The sequence below is a fragment of the Hypanus sabinus genome, chromosome 9 (assembly GCF_030144855.1).
Source record: "Hypanus sabinus isolate sHypSab1 chromosome 9, sHypSab1.hap1, whole genome shotgun sequence".
Taxonomy (NCBI): domain Eukaryota; kingdom Metazoa; phylum Chordata; class Chondrichthyes; order Myliobatiformes; family Dasyatidae; genus Hypanus; species Hypanus sabinus.
The window spans coordinates 27,102,739-27,130,142 of NC_082714.1; the positions used below are offsets into that span (position 1 = coordinate 27,102,739).

The 27,404-nt window shown below is 37.2% G+C and overlaps 1 protein-coding gene across 1 annotated transcript in view; it reads left to right on the forward strand.

Annotated features, from left to right (window-relative positions):
- nomo (nodal modulator) overlaps positions 1-27,404 on the forward strand; it is a 55,552-nt gene that overhangs the window by 12,902 nt on the left and 15,246 nt on the right. Inside the window, exons 9-23 of the mRNA XM_059979374.1 lie at positions 1,114-1,203; positions 3,147-3,252; positions 4,510-4,660; positions 4,784-4,958; positions 6,008-6,149; positions 9,420-9,551; positions 9,656-9,792; positions 10,735-10,822; positions 12,858-12,921; positions 13,017-13,112; positions 14,436-14,645; positions 16,706-16,788; positions 19,341-19,497; positions 25,840-25,966; positions 26,715-26,828. Of these exons, the coding sequence (XP_059835357.1) occupies positions 1,114-1,203; positions 3,147-3,252; positions 4,510-4,660; positions 4,784-4,958; positions 6,008-6,149; positions 9,420-9,551; positions 9,656-9,792; positions 10,735-10,822; positions 12,858-12,921; positions 13,017-13,112; positions 14,436-14,645; positions 16,706-16,788; positions 19,341-19,497; positions 25,840-25,966; positions 26,715-26,828 (1,872 nt within the window). The remainder of the gene's footprint in view (positions 1-1,113; positions 1,204-3,146; positions 3,253-4,509; positions 4,661-4,783; positions 4,959-6,007; positions 6,150-9,419; positions 9,552-9,655; positions 9,793-10,734; positions 10,823-12,857; positions 12,922-13,016; positions 13,113-14,435; positions 14,646-16,705; positions 16,789-19,340; positions 19,498-25,839; positions 25,967-26,714; positions 26,829-27,404) is intronic.

The following is a 27,404-nucleotide window of genomic DNA, read 5'->3' on the forward strand; positions in this document are numbered from 1 at the left end:
GGTTTTCTATTGCAATTGGAATTTTCATTTAACATAATTTAACACAAACTTTGAAAATTGGAATACATTTATTTTCAGTAACTTTTCCCCTTTTTGATGCACTCTGTTTAATACTGCAATTCGCACCTCAAAAGCATTTTGAAATATGATTTGGATCTGGTGATGGCTTTCAAACAGGTAAATCATTTGAAAATCATTGCCATCAAGGACTAGAAATATATTTAATGGTCCTTGACACGGATCTTGTTGCCATTATGCATGAAAGAAAGCAAACTAAAAAGATGGCTTGTTCTAGACAACTAACAAACATGTTTTTTTATGAGGTTGGGGAGAAGGTGACAAAGGGTGCAAGGATATATTTGATAGGCATTTTACTTAGAGAACTTGAATTTGCGGGCGACAATAACAGACTTGAATTTACAATTAAAAATTACTGAAAATATATACAGGAGCTGTAAATGAATTTGAAATATACTTGGGAGAGATGTCATGGTAAATTCCAAAGGGAAACCGTAAGTTGACAGTATTTTTCTTGGAATGTACCATTTAATAATTTTCATTTTAGATGTACAGCAGTAACAAAGATACTGAAAATCTAACTTAGTAAAATAAAAAAGGAAACTAAAGTTAATTAAAATCTCAAACTTTGCCTATGCCATGCAGCTCTCAATGAACTCTGTGGTCTCAGATCCTGAACAAGGTCATATTATACATGTTTTGAATGATTGTGATTAGGGGGTAAGAAAGCTATTTCTAGAGATGGAAGGGCCTGTAAGCTAAGAGCTCATATCCAAATTAGTAGATGTCAGTAGAACCGAATCTCGAAAATTGTATATGACTGCTAATCATTACCATGTTGTGCATTTAGCATACATACATGAGGGTGAGAGTGAAATTCTCTCTGTTGTGTAATCAACTATGATCTAAGTCATTCTAAATTATGCAATTAATCCATATTTACTTATTAAGCCTTATCCAAAATTTAGGGTTAGATTGTAAATTATTTGCAAATATATTTCAATTTTTTTTGCTAATATTTGTTTGGATATGCATTCAGATATTTATTTACTATATTTGTAAGTCTGTGTATTTAATGTACTGTTTAAACTCTAGATACCATTTTACAGAGGAGAAAGAATCACGTTTGATGTTGCTCCATCAAGGCTCGACTTTTCTGTGGGACATGATAGTTTGAGGATTGAGGTACGATATTGAAAAATGTCTTGTGTAAAATGTGTTTGAAAACCTGAGGCATACCTTGGTATATGTTGTCACTTTTTTATTGCTATGTAAACAGTAATTAATATTTTATGTTGTCACTACAGGTGTACATCATGTCAATTTTAATACAAGGGGAAACAGTTAGTTTCTACAGGAGAATAATATTATGTGCCTTAACCTCTTCACAATTAATGAAGCTGTTTTTGTACGCTTAATTATTGATAAGTTGTCTGAATTCATTAGTCTGTAATTCCAGTTTGCCACCTGTCTGCATAAATAGTGCAGCTAAGCAGCTTATTGTTTGTGTGATGTTCAATTGCAAAGAGTAGTTAACTGGAAACCAGTGCTCTTAATGGAATACTTATTTTTCTGTAATATTGGGTAAATGTTGAGATGTGCCCTGATGTCAAATCATGGAATTTTAAAAATTGATCTTCTTGATGAAAAGCATCTTCTGGAGGCTAGATCACTGAAGGTGTTTAAAGAAGAATTAGACAAATGTTTGAAAAATCAGAATTGAGATCTATAGTGAACTGGCACAGAACAGGTGCCAAGGCTTGGGGCAGATCAGTCAACATCACGTTGAATAGCAGGGCAAGTCTGAGGGGCCAACTACTTCTATTTCCTTCTGTTCTTATGTTATCTGTCTAGTCTTTTGAGGTGCTCCCAATAGTTTGGCAGGTTTTACATCCTTGGAGTAGGATAGTGATGAAATCTGCATTATGGGTTTGGATCTTACTGACTTTCCAAAGATCAGGAGCAATAAAAGTGCATGGAATTAGTTTGCTAAAGGAAGCAGAACTCTCTCCAAAGTGTGTCCCTCATTAGTGATTTATGATGGGTCATGTCCAAGGCCTGAGGTAGGCTGATGGAGCACCCTAATGTTTAATGAGAATTATAGGATTCTACATTGTGCGAAGGATTGAACTGCGTTTGCATGAGGCTGCACTGAAGATTAGTTGTAGGTCCCTTGGGGATTCCAATCTTTATGCAGAAATAAAGGAGCATATTCCAGCCATTCTGTATCAGATGCTTTTTTCATGTTCATTTGCTCGGAGTCATTTTGCCTATGTCACAGCTGGCCTTCTGCTGCCTGTCAGCACATGTACTCCAAACCGTTGATACTGACAAAGAAGTTGAGGAGTAGTTCCTCTCTCATCGCGAGCAGCATTCCCCAAGAGGACAAGATCATTTTTCAGATTTCAAAGCCAGAGCTGAACACAAATCAGTTCTCTGGAATGGCACAAATGGGAAATGAGTAAGGAAGGACAACTTTTGTTTATGAACAAGTGCATAGAATCATGTAAACAGAATTGCAGTGTAAGGTTACTTGGAGACTCTTTTGCACTACATCTTGATTTGTTTTGGGAGCTTGAGATAGGAAAAATGTATACATATTGACAAAACCGTGTGTGTAATGGACCATCGCCTTATTAGATACGGTATGAATAACTGGATCACTTTAAGCCATCATTAACAGATTAAATCACTGTTAAAAGAAAAGCAATATTGAATCTCTAGGACACATTGACTCATGATATTCAGCAGCGTTTCCAAGAGAAACTATCTGCAGTGTCAATATGTAATGACAATTCAAATTTATGGAAGGAGTTAAAGACCACTAATCCTTTGGTATACAATATACCGAGTCCTTTAGCTGCATTGCCTGCCCTCAGTCCTTAGTGAAAATTATACTAACTGGGGTTGACCATTCAAGATTGAAAAAAAAATGTCCTCACTCAGGAGATCTTGGAGACTCTATTACTGTGAGAGTATTAAAGGGAATTATGAACAGATTATTGGATATCCAGGGAATCAAAGGTTGTAAAATTGAACACTAACGTACTGTTGAGGCATGATCTTGTCGAATGCTGAAGCAGTGAGTTGAATGGGCTCGTTCTACTTATGTTTCTTGTTTGTTGCAGCCGGTGTTTCGGGTGATGGGATTCTCTGTCACTGGCCGTGTTTTGAATGGGCCGAATGGACAAGGGATTCATCGTGCTACTGTTACCCTAAATAATCAAATCAAAGGTATTTGAAAATTGAAGCATTGTATTTATTATGAGGACACATAATATTCAACTGTTATTCGAAGAATTATATTAATTAGAGAAGGATATTTCTCCTATGCCTCTGAAATTCTTAATTCTTGTCTTGTTAATCATTGGAAGACTTCCTGATGGTGGGTGTGGGAGGGAACAAATGCTAGAGCAGAAAATGCATTATGGAAGCTCTCTGTGATTACATCTTTTCAACTAATTAATTTCAATCCTTATTAACTTCAAATACAGCCAGGATTTCTATATGTAGTTAGGATTGGTGCTATTTATTTCTGATGCACAAATGTTAGAAAGACAGTAGAAACTTATAGAGAAGGCAGGCCACTGCATATCTGAGATCACCTCTGCACGATTCCAGATAGACAACACAGTTTCTGTTGGTGTTAAAGTACAGTCAGCAGTAATTGGTCCAGTGTAACTGTAGAATTGGTCCTTTCAAGAACAATCTGCTTCTATTTGAGCAAATTGCAAAATATCAAAAAATATGTATTTCCCCACTTCATCAGACTGCATTTAGTAGTTATTGATGAGCACTAATGACTTCCTGTCATCCTCTGTCTGCTGACACATGTAACAGTCAAAGCTTAGTTAAATAGTAATGAATTAAATGACATGCTTTTACTTTGTTTTGACTCTGATGCATTTACTTGTGTTACTCCCTGGATACAAGCTTGAGATTACAGTGCAGTATTTCTTTTCACTGTTAATTATATCTGCTAGAGATATCCTTCTTCATTTAAATTTGTGCAGAGATGAGCATTCTGCAAAAAGAGTAAGATCAAACAAGTAACCTATGTTAGTGGGAAAAATAATAGCTTTTGCCAGCTATATCTGCAATGTCAGAATTTGTTATTGGAAACTTATTTGTGCAATTTTTTTTTGTAACCAGTTTTCAGATGTTACTAGTACGGTTTATAAGACTTAGATTTGAGTGCCACAGAAATAAGTTCTTTCATACGTGTAGTTAAGCAGCCATCACCATATCTACCAGTACACCCCTTTTTTTTTTACCCAAGTCATTTCTGTACAGAGCTTTTGGAAAATAATGGGAATGGTTCATTAACAGTAGGTATCTTGTACTAGTAAGATTAGAACAACTTGTACCACAGTGTGATAAATGGAAGTCAGAAAGGCATTTTTCAGGAGTTTCTGCCTATTAGACTCTCTGGATGGCTCTCATGTTCTTTCACAAATTTTGCTTTTTCACTCATCTTTTATTTTTGAACAGTGACTACAAAGGTTGACGGTTCATTCAGGCTTGAAAACATGACTGCAGGTACATATGCCATAAACACACAGAAAGAGCACATTTTCTTTGAACCGGTTACTGTGAAGATTGCCCCTAATACACCTCAACTGGCTGATATCCTGGCCACAAGGTAGGAGAATTACAGCATACAGAAAATAAGTATTATATACATTAATATTTAGTACAGTTAACTACATCTTTCAAACCTCATTTTAACACAATTTTCTTTTTTTTTTCTTTTGATGCTTCATAGCTTTAGTGTCTGTGGGCAAGTGACAATCAAACATTTTCCTGAAGGATTAAAACAGATAGTCAAGTATAAATTAGCAATGGTTCCTCAAAATAAGGAGAAGTCTTCAATTATAACAGATTCAGATTCTCATGGATCATTCTGTTTCCAGGCCAAAACGGGAGCCTATAACATTCAGGTGAAGAAACTTGGAAATTATGAAGCTTGCTTGTTTGTTTATCTGGGAGTACAATGTTGGCCCAGATTTATGTGTTTCATGTTACTTTTTAAGCTTGGGAATCATATTTATTGTCATATATTTAGCTTTCCATTTCCATCTAATAAGAGTTTTGCACATTCAAAGATAGTGGTGTGAATATGAAGAAAACCAATAAATGTTAAAAGCAATAATTGAGTTGTATTTGAATTTAAGTTTTTAACCAAATTTGTAAATGTAATAATGTAAAAAATTATTTATTTAGAGATCTAGCACAGTAACAGCCCTTTGCAGCCTAATGACCTGCATTGCCAATTACACCAGTGTGGTTCAATTAACCCACTAATCCATGCATCTTTGTGGTGGAACTGGAGTGCCTGGAGGAAACCCATACAGCTATGGGGAGAATGTACAAACTCTTTGTAGACAGTGTTGGAATTGAACTTAGTTTGCTGGTGCTATGATAGTGTTACACTAACTGCTGTGCTGCTGTGTCACCCCATAAAAACTGCTTTGTTTTCTATTTATAAAATTTGCTTGCAATGAACTTCAAGTATAATGATGAGTCAGCATAGACAGCTAACTCCATCAGCTAAAGCCAGTTGAAGTTAAGCTTTCTCTCTCCGCTACTCCATCAACAGTTGACATGATTAGGTTCAAAAGTAAGACTGGAACTCATGCAGATTTTTATTTTGTAGCTAAGGGACAATGGTTAATTAACAACCAGACTACCTCTGGTAGCAATGAGTTAACTCAGCACATGTGAATTGTAATTGTGATTCCCATTAAGGGGTTTGTCTTTGCACATCAGAAAAGAAAGGTTATTGCTAATTTAATTGAATGAATAGGCTTTTAAATTTCACACACATTTTTGACCTCCTTTTGCTGATCAGTAAAACTAATAACCTCCTGCATGCTGCAGGTAGTGTACACCTGAAGAATTTAATAAAAACTGATATAGTATATTGATGAGTGAAAAACTACATTTAACACACATTTTCTTTGTTGTTACTGATTTTGAATTCCAATAGGTTATTATCAGTGAAACTGAAGCAAAGGCAGGACTTGCATTGAAGCCAAAGTTTCATATAGTTACAGTAACAAATGCACCCATATTAGACCTTTCCTTCATCCAATTTATGGCATCTATTTCTGGAAAAGTGCTATGTCTGGGTAAGTGAATACTTAGAGTTTAAGTATTTCATGTTAACATAATGCATTTTTGCTAAAATTGCATCCATCTCTTCCTTACATTCAGTGTGTGATCAAATACTCTAGAATTGGTAAAAATTTTAAAAATCTATGAGTAATACAGAGAGAATTCTATCCACATTTAGTGAAACAGTCCTGCCATATATTAAGTCACCAACATTTGATAGCTTTGTTTTTGTTCATTCATTTGAAAAAAAGATAGAAAATATTCCTGTATTTTGAATATTTGGAAGAGAAGGCTGAATTCTTAGCTAAAGATATTTGGTTATGTTGTCTTCTATTTATGATTTGATGAATCGTAATCTAAGTTTATAAGATTTAAGCTCTTTCTGAAGAATTGCAGATAGCTCAAGGAGTTGAGGAATTATAAGTGGCTTTTGAAAAGTGGTAATCAGGGAGATTATAAAACTAATGACAAATGAAACAGCCACTGGCCTGAGATCAGGCTGTCTGTTTTGATAGGTTTTTGTCTGATTGACAACTGTTCTTTTTTCTCTCAGTCTGGATCTTTTCTACTTATTATAGGCCCTACTTGAGGGATTGGTGAACAACTCACATTACTCATTATTTTAGTTATGTAGTCCCACTTACCTGCCCATTAATGCAGCTTAGCTACCATGTCATCTTGCTGAGTTCTTTGAGACAGGTCGGATCAGGTAATAAGATGCTCCTTTTCCAAGCTTCTATTAGACTGTTGTTGGGATCTGTTGCTGAGAATGCAAGGGGATCTGATAGAAGTACTTAAAACCCAAACAAAACATTTAAACAGAGTGAAAAGAGAGGAACTGTTCCCGTTGTGTAAAGATCAAGAAATGTAGATTGGTGAGAACTGCCGAAACAACCAAAAGCAGCGTGAGGAAATTATTGAACAGCGAGTGATTATGATCTGGAATGCAGTGGTTTGGTGTAGTGGTGTAGGCAGGTTTAAATGTTCTAAAGGAAGGCTGAAGGAACATAGTTTGTAAGACACTGCAGAGAGGTTCAGATAGTTTGCTCTTCATTGCTTAGTATGACAGAATAGCCTGCTAAGCTATAAACTTTCTGTGAATCTGTGGCCCCACTTGAGAGTACATTATTTATTAGTTAATGTCAAAAAAACATTGAGAACTAAGAAAGAGTTTACAAATTCTTTGATTACTTTGTCAACATATCAATAACTTTGTAATCGGGGACAATTGGGTAAGGTAAACATTAGCTCAACTAAGATAGGGAACGCCTACCATTCCTTGCCCAGACTGCATTTTCTTAAATTGGGTTACTTGGCTGTCCTTCTACCTACCTACATACAGGTTAAAGAGCAAAGCTCTGGAGATTAGAGCAACAAAGAGGTGATCATGGGAGGCAGAGTAGTGGCTACAGGATTGCTTCAAGTTAGTGGACTGGGCTGTGTTCAAGGATTTGGCTGTGGATCAGAATGTATACACCATTGTAGCTAACATTATTAAAACAGCTTTAGACAGGTGTGTCCTCGCAATAACATTCAGTCTTCCCCAGTTAGAAGCCCTGAGTGAACTGCAATCTGCTAAGAGCCAGATCAGGGGCATTCAAGTCTGGTGACCAAAAAAGTTACAAGAGGTCCAGATATGATCTCCGGAATGCCATCTCACAGGCGAACTGGCAATTCCGAACTAAACTTAAATCAAAGAAGGTTGCTCGACAGTTATGGCAGAACTTGAATACTATCACCACTTACAAAGTTAAATCAAGCAACGTAGGTGACAGCAGGGGTTTGCTTTCAGCTGAGCTCAATACCTTCTATGCTCACTTTGACTGTCAGAACATTGAGGAATCAACACAAACTCTCATAGCCCCCGAAGACCCTATGATTTCAGTCTCTGGGGCCAACATACACACAGCCTTCAGGAGGGTGAACCCACAAAAAGCATCTGGCCCAGATTGGGAGCCTGCCCAGTACTAAATACCCGCACTGATCATCTGCTGGAGTGATTGCTGAGATCTTTAACCTCTTGCTTTGTCAGTTTGAGGTACCCACCTGCTTCAAGCAGGCTTCAATTATACCAGCGCCCAAGCAGAATGTGATAACCGGCTTCAATGACTTATCGTCCAGTAGCACGTACATCCACAGTGATGAAGTGGTTTGATAGGCTGGTGATGAAACGTATTAACATCTGCCTGAGAAGCGACTTAGATCTGCTCCAATTGGCCTACCAGAACAATAAGTCCACAGCAGATGCCACTTCAGTGGCTTTTCACTTAAGCCTGGAACATCTAGACCACAAAGGTGCATACATACGGATGCTCTTTATCGACTACAGCTCAGCATTCAATATCATCTTCCCCTCAAAGCTAATCAGTGAGCTCCAAGACCTTGGCCTCAATACTCTATTGGATCACTGATATCCTTACTTGCAGACCCCAGTCGGTTTACCTCCACGATCTCCATCTCCACAGGCGAACCAAAGACTATGTGCTGAGCTCCTTGCTCTACTTGCTTTACCTTTATGACTGAGGTTGAGTACAGCTTCAAAGCCTTATTTAAGTTTGTGATGACACCACAGTTGATGGGCAAATCAAAAATGGTCATGAATCAGCACATAGGAGGGAGATTGAAATTCTGGCTGAGCCCTATCATTGAAATGTTTCCATAACCTGTGGACTTGCTTTCAAGGATTCTTCATCTCCATGTGCTCAATGCTTATTTCTTATTATTTCTTTTTTTTTGTATTTACAGTTGTTGTCATCTGCACGCTGGTTGAATGCCCAAGTGATTCTGTTATGGTTATTATTCTATAGATTTGTTGAATATGAATCTCAGGGTTGTATATGGTGATATATATGTACTTTAATAATGAACTTACTTTAAACTTTGAATATGTCTGTATTTCTCCAATTATATGCTGTTATTTTTTCAAATATTCCTTGAAAGGATTTCTGCAAGAATATGATTTATGATTTTGTACTTTAAAGGAGATTGCAATTATTAGTTACAGAATATGGTTAGACATTTATACAGTGTTGGATAGTGAACAGAATTTTGTACTTCACTATATGATGCAGGATAGTGAACAATGATCTTTTTAAATGTCTTTGAGACTCAGGTCAGAAAATAGTTCAGTTATGCTCTAGTCTTTGTTTTTCATCTGTTTCTTGAGGAACATAAAATGTTCTGTGCATTCCTATAATAAAATTACTGCAGTAATTAGCATTAAGTATGAACAAGTTTTTTAAGTGTTTTAATTTATTTTAATGAGTTGATCCCTTTTCATTAAGATTCCTGTGGTGATTTAACTGTGACCCTTCAACCTTTAAGTCGTCATGGTGAGAAGCAAAGCTTGCAGCTCTTGGGAAGTGCTGACTCTGTGCTATTCACTTTTAATGACATCTTACCTGGGAAATACAAAGGTAAGTATTTTACGCCTGGTTGCACTAATTTCTTCAGGGGTGTTTGTAGGCAAGTAATTCATTCAAGTTAATATTGTTGCCTTGTTGTATCTTTTATCTTGCAGTGAATATTGTTCATGACGAATGGTGTTGGAAAAACCGTTCTTTGGAGCTGGAGGTTGTGGATCGGGATTTGTCCGGCATAGAGTTCAAACAGACAGGTTACATGCTTCGATGTACACTCTCACATGCAATTACATTGGTAAGGGGCATTTTTTTAAATTACCTTGGCTCTGCTTTCCTATAGTAGCTCAAATAACCTTGATTCTCTTACCATCTAAAAATCTGTAGCTCACTTTTCATGAATCTATTCAGCGATAGTCCTTTTAAGTAGAGATGGTAAAGGTTTAGTACACTCTGATTGGGGGAAAAGAATTACTTTTAATTTCTATCCTGAATGGGAGCCCCTTACTCTATGTGAGTCTTGGTCGTAGACACTTCAGCCAAGGGAAAGAACATTCTTGGATCTATCGTAGTTGATCATCGAGAGATATTTTCATAAATTCCTTGCATATCTTTAACACTTGGAGTCATTGTCATAGAGCATGGAAACAAGCCTTTCAGCTTTGCTTCTTCATGTCGACCGTGTTGCTCAGCAAGCTAGTACTATCAGCCTGTTTTTGGCACATAGTTCTCTAAATTTCTAGAGGGTTTTTAAATATTGCTAATATGTCTACTTCAACCACTATTTCCACTCATTTCAAATATCGTTTTCGATTGAGAAAAGTACATCGATGTTCTTCTTAAATCTCTCACTGCTAATCTATGGTCTATGCCTGGTTTAAGATCATGGAGGCAGAGTAGCATAGCAGTTAGCATAACACTTTATAGTACCAGCATTGGAAGATCGGGGACTAATTCCTGCCATTTTCGCCAAGTCATTTGTACGTTCTCCTGTGACCATGTGGGTGTCTGCTTGGTGCTCCAGTTTCCTCCCACTTTCCAAAAACATAAAGGTTAGGGTTAGTAACAAGTATGGCAGCAATTTCCTATATACCTTATTCAGAGGTGATTAAGCAAATAAGATGGTTACTTCAAATGGTTATATTGCATAATTTTCCCTAGGCTTTAGCACTGTTACTAGACATCACATTTTACATTTGACTCATGCTTAAAATTGTTCTTCCTATTGTTTGCATTTTAGGAATTCTACCAAGATGGAAGTGGTCCAGAAAATGTCGGTGTATATAATCTCACAAAAGGAGTGAACAGATTTTGTCTCTCTAAACCAGGTATAAGATCTTTGTATTAAGTATAAGATTCTGTTATTGCTCCCTGGCTCAGAAAATATTAACAAAACTTTATCCGTTTTGACTTTCCATTCTGATGGAATTTCCTCAGAAACCATTACAAACCAATGGGTGGTTATATCACACCTTAATATAGGAATATGTTCCAAAGTACTATGCAGAAGGTAAGAGATAAGATTAGCTTTATTTGTGACATGTATATGCAACCATCGAAACATACAGTGCAATGCATCATTTGCATCAATGACCAACATAGTCTGAATAGATGTTGTGAGCAGCCCACAAGTGTTGCCATACTTCTGGTAACAAAATAACAAATGCACAACTTACTAACCCTAACCCCTACATCTTTGGAATGGGGAAGGAAGCCAGGGCACCTGGAGGAAACCCATGTGGTCATGGGAGAATGTATAAACTCCTTATAATCATTGGGAATTATACCCCGATGCTGGTATTGTCATAGCATTGCACAAACTGCTGTACTACCGTGCTGCTCATCAAATCAATAAATAGCTTCTCTTCAGTAAATTAATCTACATGCACTAGTTTCCGGATGTTTTGTGTTCTGCAAACTATTCAGAATTTCCTCAACCATTTCTTGGCTGACAGAGATAAGTACCTGTTTGTTTTATTTCTTTCAGCTGAACACTCAGAAAATACCAAAGCCATTACTTTCAACTTCCATCAACAACTCTGTTCAACATATCCATGCAGCCTCCCATCATTTATATCAAGTTCTAATCATACAATACTCTGATGACCATATCAGCTATGCTGAGCTCCAAATTCATTGAGCACACACTCTCTGACCTACATTAGTTCTTGCTCCCAAAAGTATCCAATTTAACATTCTCATCTTAACTGACATACCCAGTTTCCCTGTCGTCTTGTGTTTCTTTCTTACAGTAGCTAGTTTATCCATGCCCACCCACCTCTCTTTCACCTTACAGACACCCTTCAGGTATTTGGCTCTATTCTGTCTTGAAATCCTGTGCCATACTACTAATCTGCCTAGTCCCATCAACCTGCATCTGGACCACAACCCTCCATATGACCGCCCCCCCCCCCCAACCCCCGTCTCAAGCTCCTGGCAATATCCTTGTAAATTTTCTCTGCACTCTTTCAATCTTACGCAACTTCAACATAACACCTCAACTGCTGTACTCAGTAGTGTGATTTATGAAGGCCTAAGTGCCAAAAACTTTCTTTACAATCCTGTTTACCCGAGATGCCACTTTCAAGGAATTATGGATCTGTATTCCCAGATCCTTCTCTTCTACCATATTCCTTCTTACTGTGCAAGTCCTAACCTGGTTTGTTCTCCCAAAGTGCAACACTTCACACTTGTCTCTGTTTAAATTCCATCTGCCGTTATAGCTGGTCCTGATCCCGCTGCAAGCCCTGATGGTTTTCCTCACTGTTCACTACACCCCCAGTTTTGGTGTCATTCGCAAAGTTGCTGATCCAGTTTAACACATTATTCAGATCATTGATATAGATGACAAACAACAACAGTCTCAGCAGTAACACACTGGATGCAAGGGAGGAAATAATTAAGATTGCCATCGTTTGTGCTGCAATTCTTCTCACGTTAACACATGGAAACATATAAAACATGGATTTAGGTAGCACTTGTTGGAAAAACACTGCATATTTAATGTTTGTTATTAAAGTAACCGGTAAAGAAAAAAACAACTTACTGACATTGAGGCCGATTAGTTCATAACTTACAAAATTTTCTTGTTTCTAATTACTCACAAATCCTAGGAAATCTGTAGTTCCCTCAACAATATCATAGGTCTTCAGGGTCTCCCCACTGTAGTCCAGTTTTCCACAAGACCTTTCCCTGCCAGCACTCTACCCCTTTCCTATTTAGTCTGGTACTGATTCTGCTATGATAATCATCAACTTGGTAATATATAGAGTGTCAAATAGAGTGACATCTTTTAGCATAAATATATGTTCTGTAACCTAATGCAAAGTGAGAGATCTTTTATCTATAAAATTCTGTTGCCAGGTGTCTATAAGGTAACCCCTCGATCATGCCATCAATTTGAACAAGAATTTTACATCTATGACACGTAAGTATTGAAGCCTCTTTGCTAATGCAACACCAATATATTTAATATATTTATTTTTAATTCTCAAAGCTATTATTCGACTGTTTGTTTATTAGAGCAGCACCCACCATATTAACCTTAACAGCGACTCGACATCATGCACTTGGGGCTATCGTGACAGATAAATTAACGGATGTCACTGTTACAATCAGGTAAGAGCAGCCAAAGTCAAATCTTATTAAACTCTTTGCTGTTCCAGCTCTGTGTTAGAAATTATATTATTTTTCAATGTGAAAAATAACAATTGGATTTTGCTTTTATAGCGTATGTGACTTTGTAATTGCATTGCAGCCACTCTTGGCATATTATTGCTTAGAGTTCAGTGATCTGTCTGCCATTAAATTTTTCTCATATCTAGCAAATTTGTGTACATCTTAGATCTTCGGAAACAAGTTAAACCATACATAAATTTTGAGCAAAATATTTATAATTGAGTCATGTTTTGAATCACTGCAGTTGATCTAGTGAAGATAGGCTGCAATGTTCCAGCATTTTGTGGCAGTGATGATGAAGAAATGGTAATATATTTCTAAATCAGGATAGTGTTCAAACTGGAGGCAAACCTATAGGAGGTTGTGTTACCATTGACTTAATGTTCTTGTCCTTGGTAGCAGAGGTCGATGACTAGGCAGGTACTGTTTTATTGCACTTACTGTAACTGCAGTGTACTTTCAAATGGCTGTAGCTTCTTATTCCAGTTAGTTAGTGTGAGTTGATGTTGTATCCACAGAGGAGTAGTCTATCCTCAGACTAGTCTACTAATCCTCAGATTAGTAACCTCTAATGCTCAACTGTTTATTTTGGGGTACAGCACAGTAACAGGCCCTTTTGGCCCACAAGCCCACACTGCCCAATTATACCCATGTGATGAATTAATCAACTAATCTATATGTCTTTGGAATGTGAGAGGAAACTGCAGCCCCTAGAGGAACCCAGTACAGTCACGGGAACCCAAGTTGTTGGTGCTGTAAAGAATTACATTAACCTCTATGCTACTAAGCCACCCTGTGTTAGTCCAGTAACTTAACCCTTGTGCACTGATTTTGAAAAATAGACAGATTTGAAGTAAAACACAACAAATGCTAGCAATGCATAGCTGATTAATTAGTGTCAGCAAAAAATTGACATGTTCTGAATTTTTGGGAATGTAATGTTTAACAAATTAATAACCAAGAAATAATTAGAAAAGTATTGCTGAACCAGTTTATAGCCATTAGTTGATTAGGCACAGCATGAGCGAAATTTTCTTGATTGGAAGAATGCCACAGGTATTACTATTTAACATCTTAAGTGTTGTTGAGTTGGGATGGGGGGGTCTTTTGGTTTATTGAGACTGCTTTGAATTCAAAATTATTGGTGACAGTATCTTCAGTAAACCTGTTGAAATTCATTATATATAAAGCTTCCTTTAAATAATTCTAGCGCTCATAAATTCTATCTGCTTCATTACTGTTTATCCTTCCTCCCCTCCATAGATCATCAATCGATAGTGAGCCTGCTTTGGTCTTGGGACCTTTGAAGTCACATCAGGAACAACGACGAGAGCAGCAGCTAGCAGAAATAGAAGCCCGTAAACTTGAGCGTGAAAGGAAGGGTCAGAAGGATGTGGAAAGAGAGCCTCCAGCCCAGGAAATTGTGGAGGAGCTTGCAGGACCTTTTGTTTATGAATTTTCATACTGGGCCAGGTAGGGTCTTATGGTAATTAATAATCCACAGTCGTGTTGAGGGTTTTCCTATTGCTTATATATAGTAATTTAAAACATAAGAAAAGAGAAAAAAGCACTGCAATTTTTATTTTACATTAAAAATGTGAAATTGAGCAAGAAAATCAGCTGGCTGCGATTTCAATTTTAGAATATGAATACAAATGACACAAGAATCTCGTTCGCTGTATGCATTGCAAGCATTAATGCAACATTATTCACTAGAGGTAGGGTGATTTATGTTTAACTATGATTTATGAGCACAATTTTGTCAATTTATTAAGTTAAACATCTTATCGGATTTTAGCCAGATTCTTTGAATTTCTTCCATTTATTGCACTTGATTCTAATAAATAGTCTGTGTGAACGGTCTTGTCTATAAATTGCTGCTTCAGATTTATTCCAGAAATGGAAAAATTCCTTCTTCATGTAGATTGCTTTCAAAGGTACATTTAATGTCAGAGAAATGTATACAATAAACATCCTGAAATGCTTTCTCTTCACAACCATCCATGAAAAACAGAGGAGTGCCCCAAAGGATGAGTGACAGTTAAATATTAAAACCCCAAAGTACCCCTCCAGTTCCCCTCCCTCTCGAATGTAAGCGGCAGCAAGCAAGGATCACCACTCATCTCACCGGTAAAAAAAAGCGTCAGCACCCACACTGAGCACTCAAGCGTGAGCAAAGCAACAGCAAAGACACAGACTTGGAGTACTCCGAAGACTACTTGTTCACCCGGCATTCGACATACCACAGGCTCTCTCTCTCTCTCTCTCTCCCTAATAAGGAAGAAAGAAGTGTCTCCGCTTCACAGCGAGAGGGGAGACATAACAAATAGCTCACTGGATTACGATGTTAAAAGTCCGTTGTGTCACTTTTTGCGAGCTCTGCCTAAAGAACTCTGGTCTCTGGGCACACACCCTTAGAGCTTCCATCTCCCATGACACACCGATCTCCTGCCCAGACACCGACCTCTGATCCCGTCTCCAGAGTCACAGAATCTCAGACCTCCGAAGGCGAGCGAAGCTATTGGGCCACGCCTTGGTGTGCCGAATAACAGTCAGTCTTGAAACCCTGATAGCGGGTCCCATTCCCGCAAAAAACTGTAGTCAGCATGTAACTCCAGGTCAGGGTCTTCAAAAGAACCCTGAAAGGGAAAAATAGAGATATTAAAGATGGAAACAGAGCTATTTTTGAAGATGCAAGCAAAGGACTCCCTGTTAGGTGCCATTGATTCTCCTAAGCTCCTTATATGCAAAGCATATTTTTGAATAATCGCTGCTTTACTTTTAAACTATTTTGACATATATTTTTCTAATTGACGAGGGATTTTCTTAACATCACATTTGTTCTTTGCAGTTTGTGCGGAGAATTTTGGAAACCTTGTGAAATGTGTATTTTCAGTATATGTATATAAACGGATAAAAAGATGTAAACTTAAGTGTGCCAATATTGAAGGTGCAAATGAATTTCCATTTCTTCAGGCCATTTTAATTTTTTATAAAAATCCATCATAGTGGAGGATTTTGGTGTTGGCTTCAGTGGCCTTGAGAAGGTGTTGAGCCATCTGGTTCAACCGTTGAGCAGTTATGATACAACTGAATAGTTTGCTCAACCATTCATAATGCAGCAAAGAGGCAATTGATCATATTACTATGGGTCTAGTGATACTTGTTAATCAGATGCAGCATGGATGGCAGATTTCCTTCCCTGAAGGACATAATTGAACCAGATAAGTTTATTGTGTGGTAATCCTTTAGTTTCATGGTCATTTCTATATTATTGGTCTGGTCTTATTCCTTTGTCTTAAACCTCCTGAGTAATTTGATTTGAGTTGGCTTTAACTGGAAGTTTGTTCATATGTTCAAAGCATAAAGTACATTCTCTATTTTTCTGCAAAGATTAGTTTTGTGATTCTCTACTGCTTGACATTTAAGTTTTATGGTCTAATGTATCACAAGTCTCCTCCATCTAAGCCATATATATTGGTTGTATAGATCCTTCTAACTCTAATGTTGCAATTGTTTGGATTTTCTGGTAGAGCTGGAGAAAAGATTACAGTCACACCCTCATCAAAGGAACTTCTCTTCTACCCTCCATCAGTGGAGGCAGTCATTACTGGAGGTAACCTTTTTGATAAGCTTGAAATATTAAATAGTAAAATTAGAAAAAAAAATTCTTATTTTGCACATAATTATATCCATCCTTACCGTCGTTTGCATCCACTTGGTAAAACACATAAGTTAAATGTGCACTGAGTTAGGATCTTTTCAATACTTTGGATTAATCTCTGATCTCTAAAGCTAATTTCTTACAGTACTGCCCTGTTGGGTCAATCTGTATTTATGTAATCAAATCTCTGCAGTGGGCTTGAAACCACTGATTTATGACTTGGAAGTAAATGTCATCAACTGTTTCCACAGGAATGTTCTGCCGCAACAGATGTGCAAGGGTGGGTTTGGTAGGTTGTAGAAGAAGAATAATTGTTTGAATATGGCTTGTCCTCCTAGATTGATTGAGGAAGGCAATAAAGCAGACACTGCAGAAATCTGTAATCTGAAATTTTATTAACCAGAGTTAAAAAAAATATTGAACTGTTTAATTGTTTAATCTTCCTATTAAAGGAAGCCATTAGTTATTTTACAGATGAATTGGAATTAATTATAATTAGGATATAGTATAGCACCTCTGAGCCACAAGCTGAAATGTAATGTATACTTGTTAGCTGTCTGATCTTTATAGGCTGCTTAGATGTACATAGGACTTAAATTAATATGACTGGTAATTTATGCATAAGTAATATATAGATTTTTACTGTTATCAGAATCAGGTTTAATATCACCAGCATATTGTATGTTATGATATTTGTCTTTTGTGGCAGCAGCACAATAAAATACTTAATAAAAAAGGAAATACAGTAAGTTTGTCTCTCTCTGAAATAGTTAAATAAGTTGTGCAAAAACAGAAATAAAACAGTATTGAGATGGTGTTCATGGGTTCAGTGTCCATTCAGAAATCGGATGGCAGATGGGAAGATGCTGTTCCTGATTAATTGGTGTTATAATTTATCATCTCTGGTGAACTTGACCAGAAATGCTAATATCAGGTTTTTCAAAAGGCCAGAGTTGGTTATTTCAAATGCGATACATCAGCATAATTAACATAAATGCAGGTGGATTTTAGAACTGTAGAACATTACAGCACAGAAACAGGCCTTTTGGCCCTCCTTGGCTGTGCCGAGCCATTTTTCTACCTAGTCCCACTGACCTGCACCTAGACCATTTCCCTCCATACACCTCTCATCCATGCACCTGTCCAAGTTTTCTTAAATGTTAAAAGTGAGCCCACACTTACAACTTCATCCAGCAGCTCATTCCACACTCCCACCACTCTCTGTGTGAAGAAGCCCCCCCCCATGTTCCCTTTAAACTTTTCCCCCTTCACCCTTAACCCATGTCCTCTGGTTTTTTTCTCCCTAGCCTCAGTGGAAAATGCTTGCTTGCATTCACTCTATCTATACCCATCATAATTTTATATACCTCTATTAAGTCTCCCCTCATTCAATGCACCAGGGAATAAAGTCCTAAAGTCCTTTAGATGCTCTGGTTTGAGAATTGGTTTAATGAGATTCAAGGGCTGGAAATGGCAAGCATTCATTTGTCTGCACACTTGTTTCAAGTAGTTGCATGTACATGCTAGAATTAACTTTGTTTGGAAACTGATATTTTGAATAGTGACATTTTGTTAATACTCAAGTTAAGAAGGAAAATGGATCAAATTTTAAATGCTGATGTATGTAATGATGATGAACATTACTGAAATACTTTTAGTTCAAGGAAGTTTGTTAATTAAGTTTAGTATTTAGCTGAAAGTTCCAGTTGCTAATATTCCTTCTCTTTTGACATCAATTTATTGAACTACAAATAAAGTTAGTCACTCAACTTTTCTGGAGTGCTGCAGGGCAGGATCAATGACTTCTAAGAATAGTTAAAAATTTCAGTTAAAGTTCTGAATGCACTAGTTTTGCTTATCAAATAGATCATGTTTGCAACTGCTGATGTGTGTCCAAAAATTATTTCTATGGTTTGGGCAATTTGCACTCCCAAGTTTGCTGTCATGACAGCATATTTTTGCCATAGATTAAATGAATAAAAATTTCTCTGTCCTTTCAGTTTCATTACTCAAAAGGAACCACTACTTATAGTAACAATTATAATAACCTGTGTTGGATTAAAAGTTGCACTCTACATTTATAGTGGAATTATTAAATAGAATTGTTTCAAGGTGAAGCATAGGGTATTTGATATATTCAAAATATATTGTTCATCTTGTTAGTGTAATTATTTTGACCCTTATAATTTACATAATTCCTCTCTGTATGTACTGCTTGACTCTGACATGATTTATTCTTAATGGAAGTGTCCTAATGGCAGGTTGACCTGAATGGACTAGGTGTATCTAGTAATATCTTGTAACTTTTCAATCTACAGGGTTTATAATCATCTTGATGAGGAAAATGAATGAATTGTTGGTTTTCATAATTAAAAATATACAGATTGAATCCAGCTATCAGTGAAGAAAAATATGTTGTTATATTAATAGTAAATAGCTGAAGGATGTTTAAGTAATTTCAGTCTGGTGCTGCCAGTTAATAAATAAATAATATCTTGTTGCAGACACATGCCCGGGGAGGTTAATAGAGATTCAGGGAAAAGCTGGTCTATTTCTGGAAGGACTGGTACACCCAGCATTGGAAGGTGTTGAGATAATCATCACTGAGAAAAACTCAGTGCCACTTATGACAGTGTTTACTAATGAAGAAGGGTCATACAGGTAACCTGAAAAATTCTCATTTGTCTTTCAATGCAGTAAATGTACTAAGGTTGCAGTGCTTCAGTGGAGTAGAAGGTTTCCCTTCATTTCATTTAACCCTCTAAAGAGAAAGCTAAATGGTACAAAGGTTAGGATTGCTACTGTTCATGCCATGTAGTTTACATTGTAAAAAAAAGATAGAAATAAATTGGGTTGCATATTTCCCACCCAGAGATGCTCAGACCCATATACTTTACATCTTACTCAATATTGTGAAATAATCAAAAGATATTGATTAAATATTTGAGTTTGGGATATCATTCTAGTGAGATGTTACTTGATCACCTTTGCAACTTCTCAGTTTTTCCTGAAGACTAAGGAAGCCACAGGGGGGCAGTGTGGATCTTTGACTAAAGCAGGGCTGAAATTCTTTTCAGTTAAAATTGTATTCCCATTATAAGCATGGGAAAGAATAAAACTATACTGCAAAAGGGCCTATTCTATCATTATTGGAATTTTTACAAGTCTTGTTTATAACATAGAACATTACAGCACAGGAACAGGCCCAACAGCTCAATATCCATATCCTTTCATTTCTTGCACATATGTGTGCCTATTTAAGAGTCTCTTAAACACCTCTATCATATTTGCCTCCACTACCACTTCTGGCAGTACATTCCAGGTACCTGCCTCTAACTGTATAAAAAGACTTGCCCTACAAATTTCCCTTGAACTTAACCCCTATCACCTTAAATGCATACCTTCTTGTATTAGTTATTTCAACACTGTGGAAAAAGAAAAACCTCTGTCAGATTTCCTGCAGCCTCCATTGCTTCAGAGTAAATGACCTAAGTTTGTCCACTGTCTCCTTATACATGTACCCTCTAATCCAGGCAACATTCTAACAAATCTCTTTTACACCTTCTCCAAAGCATCCTTCCTGGAGTTGGCCATATGCCAGATGCAGACCATCTAAAATTTTTATAAAACACTTGAACGAACACTTGCTTGACTAATAAAGGCAAGCGTGCTATATGCCTTCTCTATTTGGATTTATGTTTCTTTATATCAGTTTAGATTTTGCTGCAAAGTTATTTTAGAAAGTAATGATCCTTGATTCCTGAAATCCTAACATTGTTGTATTTTTGAATCATCCATTTTCCCTCACATTGTTTTATTCATTATTAGTCATCTCCTCATATTTCTTCTGTTCCAGTTAGTTACTAAAATAGAGAACAAAATTTAAGTTTTCTCAATTTCTATTCCTCCCTGCCATATTCATGATTAGTTGTTGTAAAGCATTTCCACAAGTCTTTAAACAAAAGCACTGCTTGATAGAGTTGAAATATTAGTCACTTGTTCATAAGAATAATTTGGAGTTGTGAATGTCAAAATGTTTCATTGTGTTTAGACTGGATAATTATGTTTCTTCTACCATCTCCTCCAATAAAGCAATATAGGCCATTTAGACCCTTGAACTTTAATAGAATCATAGATGACCTGATCTTGGCTCCAGCTCCACGTTCCTGCCTATTCCCCATAATCCCTGCAGAACAAAAATCTAGGCTCTGAGTATTTTCAGTGATTCTGCTTCCACAGCTCATCAAAGCAGAAAATTTCAAAGAATCACAACCTGTTTAGGGAATAAATTCTGCCTCGTCTCTACTTAACTGGATTTCCTCTCAGCAAATAACTCAGAATCTTGCATGTTTCAACAATGTCACCTCTTGGTTCACCATACTAATACAGGCCTCAACTGCTTAATCTTTCCTTGTAAGATAACATATTATCCCAGAAAACAACCTAGCAAACTGCCTCCCATATAAGCATATCTTCATTAAATAAGGAGACCAAAAACTATACAGAGTGCTGCGAATATGGTCTCACCAGTACCCTCTACATTTACAGCAAGAATTTCCTTTTGTTGTCCATCGGCTTTTCAATAAAATCAACATCTCATTTGCCTTAATCACTTGCTGTACCACTAGGCTATCCAGATTGTACTTTTCAGGAGAATTCTGCAGTATTTCTCCAATGAAACAGTATTCTACTATTCTATTCTTTGCATTAATATATTTGGATTCTCATTTGCCCAATCTGCCAATTGTTGCCCCCCTCATCCTATCCTTTTTTAACTTCTGTATACTTCCTTGCAGATTCTGTGTCCTCACACTTAGTTTTTTTACATGTCTTTGTAATATCAACAGAACTTGCTAAACTACATGGTGAAGCATTAACCCTTTCTCTCTGCCTGACTTTTCCACTGCTTTTCTTTTATTTCAGACTTGTAGCTATTATAGTTTTTGCTTTACCTTCATTGAAGTCAATAATATAAATTGTATGTAGTTCAGTCCCAGCACTGATCTTCATGATACCTCATGAGGTGCATCTTTTCAAACTGAAAATAACCACCTATCTTGCCTTGGTCTTCTGTTAGCTGCCAGTCTTCCATCCACACTAATATTATCCTTATGTGGCTCCTTATTAAATGTAACTCCTTATGTAACTTCAAATATACTGTGCTGTCTGGTCCACATGGCTTATTACATTCTCAAGGAACTCATGATTTCTCTTTCATAAAAGCATGTTGACTCTAGATTATTGTATTTCATTTTCATTTAACAAATATAACAATTACAGCACGGAAACAGGCTATCTTGGCCCTTCTAGTCCATGCCGAACGCTTACTCTCACCTCGCACTGACCTGCACTCAGCCCATAACCCTCCATTCCTTTCCTGTCCATATACTTATCCAATTTTACTTTAAGTGACAATACCGAACCTGCCTCTACCACTTCTACTGGAAGGTCATACCACACAGCTACCACTGAAATTCCCCCTTGTGTTACCCTTAAACTTTTGCCCCCTAACTCTCAAATCATGTCTTCTTGTTTGAATCTCCCCTACTCTCAATGGAAAAAGCCTATCCACGTCAACTCTATCTATCCCCCACATAATTTTAAATACCTCTATCAAGTCCCCCATCAACCTTCTACGCTCCAAAGAATAAAGACCTAACTTGTTCAATCTTTCTCTGTAACTTAGGTGCTGAAACCCAGGTAACATTCTAGTAAATCTTCTCTGTACTCTCTCTATTTTGTTAACATCTTTCCTATAATTCGGTGACCAGAACTGTACACAATACTCCAAATTCGGCCTTACCAATGCCTTGTACAATTTTAACATTACATCCCAACTCCTATACTCAATGCTCTGATTTATAAAGGGCAGCATACCAAAAGCTTTCTTCACCACCCTATCCACATGAGATTCCATCTTCAGGGAACTATGCACCATTATTCCTAGATCACTCTGTTCTACTGCATTCCTCAATGCCGTACCATTTACCATGTATGTCCTATTTGGATTATTCCTACCAAAATGTAGCACCTCACACTTATCAGCATTAAACTCCATCTGCCATCATTCAACCCACTCTTCTAACTGGCCTAAATCTCTCTGCAAACTTTGAAAACCTACTCCATTATCCACAACGCCCCCTACCTTAGTATCATTTGCATACTTACTAATCCAATTTACCACCCCATCATCCAGATCATTAATGTATATGATAAACAACATTGGACCCAATACAGATCCCTGAGGCACACCACTAGTCACCGCCCTCCAACCTGATGAACAGTTATCCACCACTACTCTCTGGCATCTCCCATCCAGCCACTGTTGAATCCATCTTACTACTTCAATATTAATACCTAATGATTGAACCTTCCATGCGGAACCTTGTCAAAGGCCTTACTGAAGTCCATATAGACAACATTCACTGCTTTACCATCGTCAACTTTCCTCGTAACTGCTTCAAAAAATTCAACAAGATTTGTCAAACATGACCTTCCATGCACAAATCCATGTTGACTGTTCCTAATCAGACCCTGTCTATCCAGATAATTATATATACCATCTCTGAGAATACTTTCCATTAATTTACCCACCACTGACGTCAAACTGACAGGCCTATAATTGCTATGTTTACTGTTAGAACCCTTTTTAAACAACGGAACCACGTGAGCAATATGCCAATCCTCCGACACCATCCCCGTTTCTAATGACATTTGAAATATTTCTGTCAGAGGCCCTGCTATTTCTACACTAACCTCCCTCAAGGTCCTAGGGAATATCCTGTCAGGACCTGGAGATTTATCCACTTTTACATTCCTTAAAAGCGCCAGTACTTCCTCCTCTTTGATCGTCATACTTTGCATAACTTCCCTACTTGTTTCCCTTACCTTACACAATTCAATATCCTTCTCCTTAGTGAATACCGAAGAAAAGAAATTGTTCAAAATCTCCCCGATCTCTTTCGGCTCCACACACAGCTGTCCAGTCTGATTCTCGTAAGAGACCAATTTTATTCATCACTATCCTTTTGCTATTTTCTAACTGTAGAAACCCTTCGGATTTATTTTCACCTTTCTTGCCAAAGCAACCTTGTATCTTTTAGCTTTTCTTATTTCTTTCTTAAGATTCTTCTTACATTTTTTATATTCCTCGAGCACCTTACTTACTCCATGCTGCCTATATTTATTGTAGATATCTCTCTTTCCTAACCAAGTTTCCAATATCCCTTGAAAACAATGGCTCTCTCAAACTTTTAAGCTTTCCTTTGAACCTAACAGGAACATAAAGATTCTGTACCTTCAAAATTTCACCTTTAAATGACCGCCATTTCTCTTATTACATCCTTCCCATAAAACAAATTGTCCCAATCCACTCCTTCTAAGTCCTTTTGCATCTCCTCAAAGTTAGCCTTTCTCCAATCAAAAATCTCAACCCTGGGTCCAGTCCTATCTTTCTCCGTAATTATGCTGAAACTAATGGCATTGAGATCACTGGACTCGAAGTGCTCAACCAACACATACCTCCGCCACCTGACCTATTTCATTCCCTAACAGAAGATCCAACACTGCCCCTTCTCTAGTTGGTACCTCTATGTATTGCTGCAAAAAAAAACTACCCTGCACACATTTTACAAACTCCAAACCATCCATCCCTTTTACAGTATGGGCTTCCCAGTCTATGGAAAATTAAAATCTCCCACGATCACAACCCTGTGCTTACTACAAATACCTGTTATTTCCTTGCAAATTTGCTCTTCCAATTCTCGCTCCCCATTAGGTGGTTTGTAATACACCCCTAAAGTGTTACTACACCTTTCCCAGTCCTCAGTTCCACTCAAATAGCCTCCCTAGACAAGCCCTCTAATCTATCCTGCCAGAGCACTGCTGTAATATTTTCTCTGACAAGCAACGCAACACCTCCCCCTCTTGTCCCTCCGATTCTATCACACCTGAAGCAACGAAATCCAGGAATATTTAGTTGCCAATCATACCCCTCCTGCAACCATTTTTCACTAATAGCGACAGCATCATATTTCCGAGTATTAAGCTCATCCACCTTTCTTACAGTGCACCCAGCATTAAAATAAATGCATTTAAGAAATTCTCCACCTCTTCCTCTCTGTTTATCTCTAATAGTACAAAGAACCTTACTGTCTTATTTTTCTTCTTTCTCCCATACATCTGTTCCTACACTCTGGTTCCCCTCCCCCCTCATATCTATATCCACTGTAGTCTCTCTAGCAAACCTACCTGCAAGAATACTTGTCCCCCTCCAGTTCAGATGTAAACTGTCCTGCCGGAACAGGTCCCACCTTCCCTGGAAAACTGCCCAATTATCTATAAATCTGAAGCCCTCCCTCCTGCACCATGTCTTCAGCCATGTGTTGACCTGCACTATCTTACTATTTCTAAACCCACCTGCACGTGGCACTGGGAGCAATCCTGAGATTGCTATCCTGGAGGTCCTGTCCTTTAACTTGGCACCTAGCTCCCTAAACTCACTTTTCAGGACCTCCTCACTCTTCCTACCCACGTCATTGACCATTAGCTACATGGACCATGACGTCCGGCTGCTCACTCTCCCTCTTGAGAATACTGAGAACTCGATCTGAGATGTCCTGATACTTTAAAAAAAAAAGGATCTAGTGCTTTCCTGGTGTATATGCCAAATAAACTCGTCTTGGGCTTCCAGCCGGGTACAGGTGAATTTAACTGACGTTTCAATGACAAACTGCCATCTTTGTCAGGAATCCCTGACAAAGTTTCCTTTGTCATTGAAACTTCAGTTAAAATCGACCCCAGTACTTGGCTGAAGCCCGAGAAGAGTTTATTCATCCTGATATCAATTAATAATAAATTCCAGCTTTCCCCAAACTAGATGTTAGGCTGGCTTACCTTGAGTGTCCTGTTTTCTGTTTGCCTTCTTTAAGCAAGGGTATTACATTTGCTTTAAAGCATTTGAAAGGACAGGAGTGGTATAATTATTTCTTTGTTCCCAACAAGGGTTGGGCCATTACATAGAGACCAGGAATATTCCATAACTGCTCAAAAGGAAGGTTTTGTTCTGACCGCAATGGAAGGAACAGTTGGTGATTTTAAAGCTTTTGCATTAGCAGGAATAACTTTTGAGGTAAGCTAAGTGAGTAATTCATATTAACTAATGACCATGGAGTGTTTCTAAGTTTTTAACTAGCTTTATGGAAGTTGCTGAACAATGTCTTTCTTTTGCCACCCATAATAAGTATAGTTGTATGGCACATGTCATCTTACATTTTTAGGAGTTACATTTAAATGATCATATTAGCTAACAATACTGATTTTTTGTTGTTAATTACAAGATCATTTATTTAAAATCTAGAATTCTTCCAAATGTTGTCTATTTTCATAATTTTAAATTAAAAACATTCTCATTTTATTTAAAAAGGCTAATTTAATGACTTATCATAGGTTTTTTTAGTGGTTAAATTCTAAGCTGCCAAATGTTGAGATATATTCTTCCTCAAGTTTGTTGTGGATTAATGTTTAAGCTGTTTAAGTGTTAGGCTGTTCTGACATTAGCTTAATCAAGTTGATGATGTCTGTTAGGCTTACAAATATCTACAAATCTGCAAGTAATTCAACTTTTAGAATCAGTTTGGGATATACCACAAATTCTTCAGATTAGTTGTTGTGATGCTGTATTTTCAATCTATAAGAGTTTTTATTTAAAATCTTAGTTCTTGCTGACGATACCATTCCTTAAAATAGATGTGACTTGTGTTGGTGTTAACAGAATAAAAAAATACATTGATACTTCATTATGATGTGTATAATGTTCATTGTGAAATTATGAATTTTAATTCTTTCATAAAAGTGAATATTGCTATATTTGTAAATAGATAAAAACTGAAGACCAACACCCCCTTGCTGGAGTCCTTTTGTCTCTTAGTGGAGGACAGTTCCGCTCTAATCTGCTCACACAAGAAAATGGCATGCTTACTTTTGCAAACCTGGTAATGTTTAATTCGTCAACTGTGAATTCTTTAAACAAATATTAAATGTAGTTTGCTGTTAGCTTTATTCTTCAGAATGTTTTACTACTGTAGGTGCCAGGATTGGTATTAGGAGGTTCCAGTGCATTGAAAGGAATATTAGGTTCATAGTGAAGATGCCTTAACAATGTTCCTACTCCATTCCCGAAGAACACAAGGTAGTACACTAGAGTGATGTTATTGCCACCTTGTGTTCCCTGTCTGATTCCCTAAGTGTAAATACTTCAGTTTTCCAGTTTCAAAAACTGAGGTGGCTCAGCTTAACTTTTTGTTCTCTTACTAATTTGGTAATCCAGATAATTTTAAAAAGTTTATGACTGAGTCATTTTTAAATGTACTCATAAAAACAAATTTGTAAATAGTTAAAAAATGTTGAAACTGGACTCGATTCTGAGAGGCAATCTATCAGCGTTTGGAAATATAAAGACTGATGAGAGATGGTGGGCATGGCTTTAAAGCATGTCTTATGAATTTGATTGAGTTTGTTTTTGAAGTGTTGGACATGAGGATCGATAAGACCAGAGTCCTAGTTGTAAA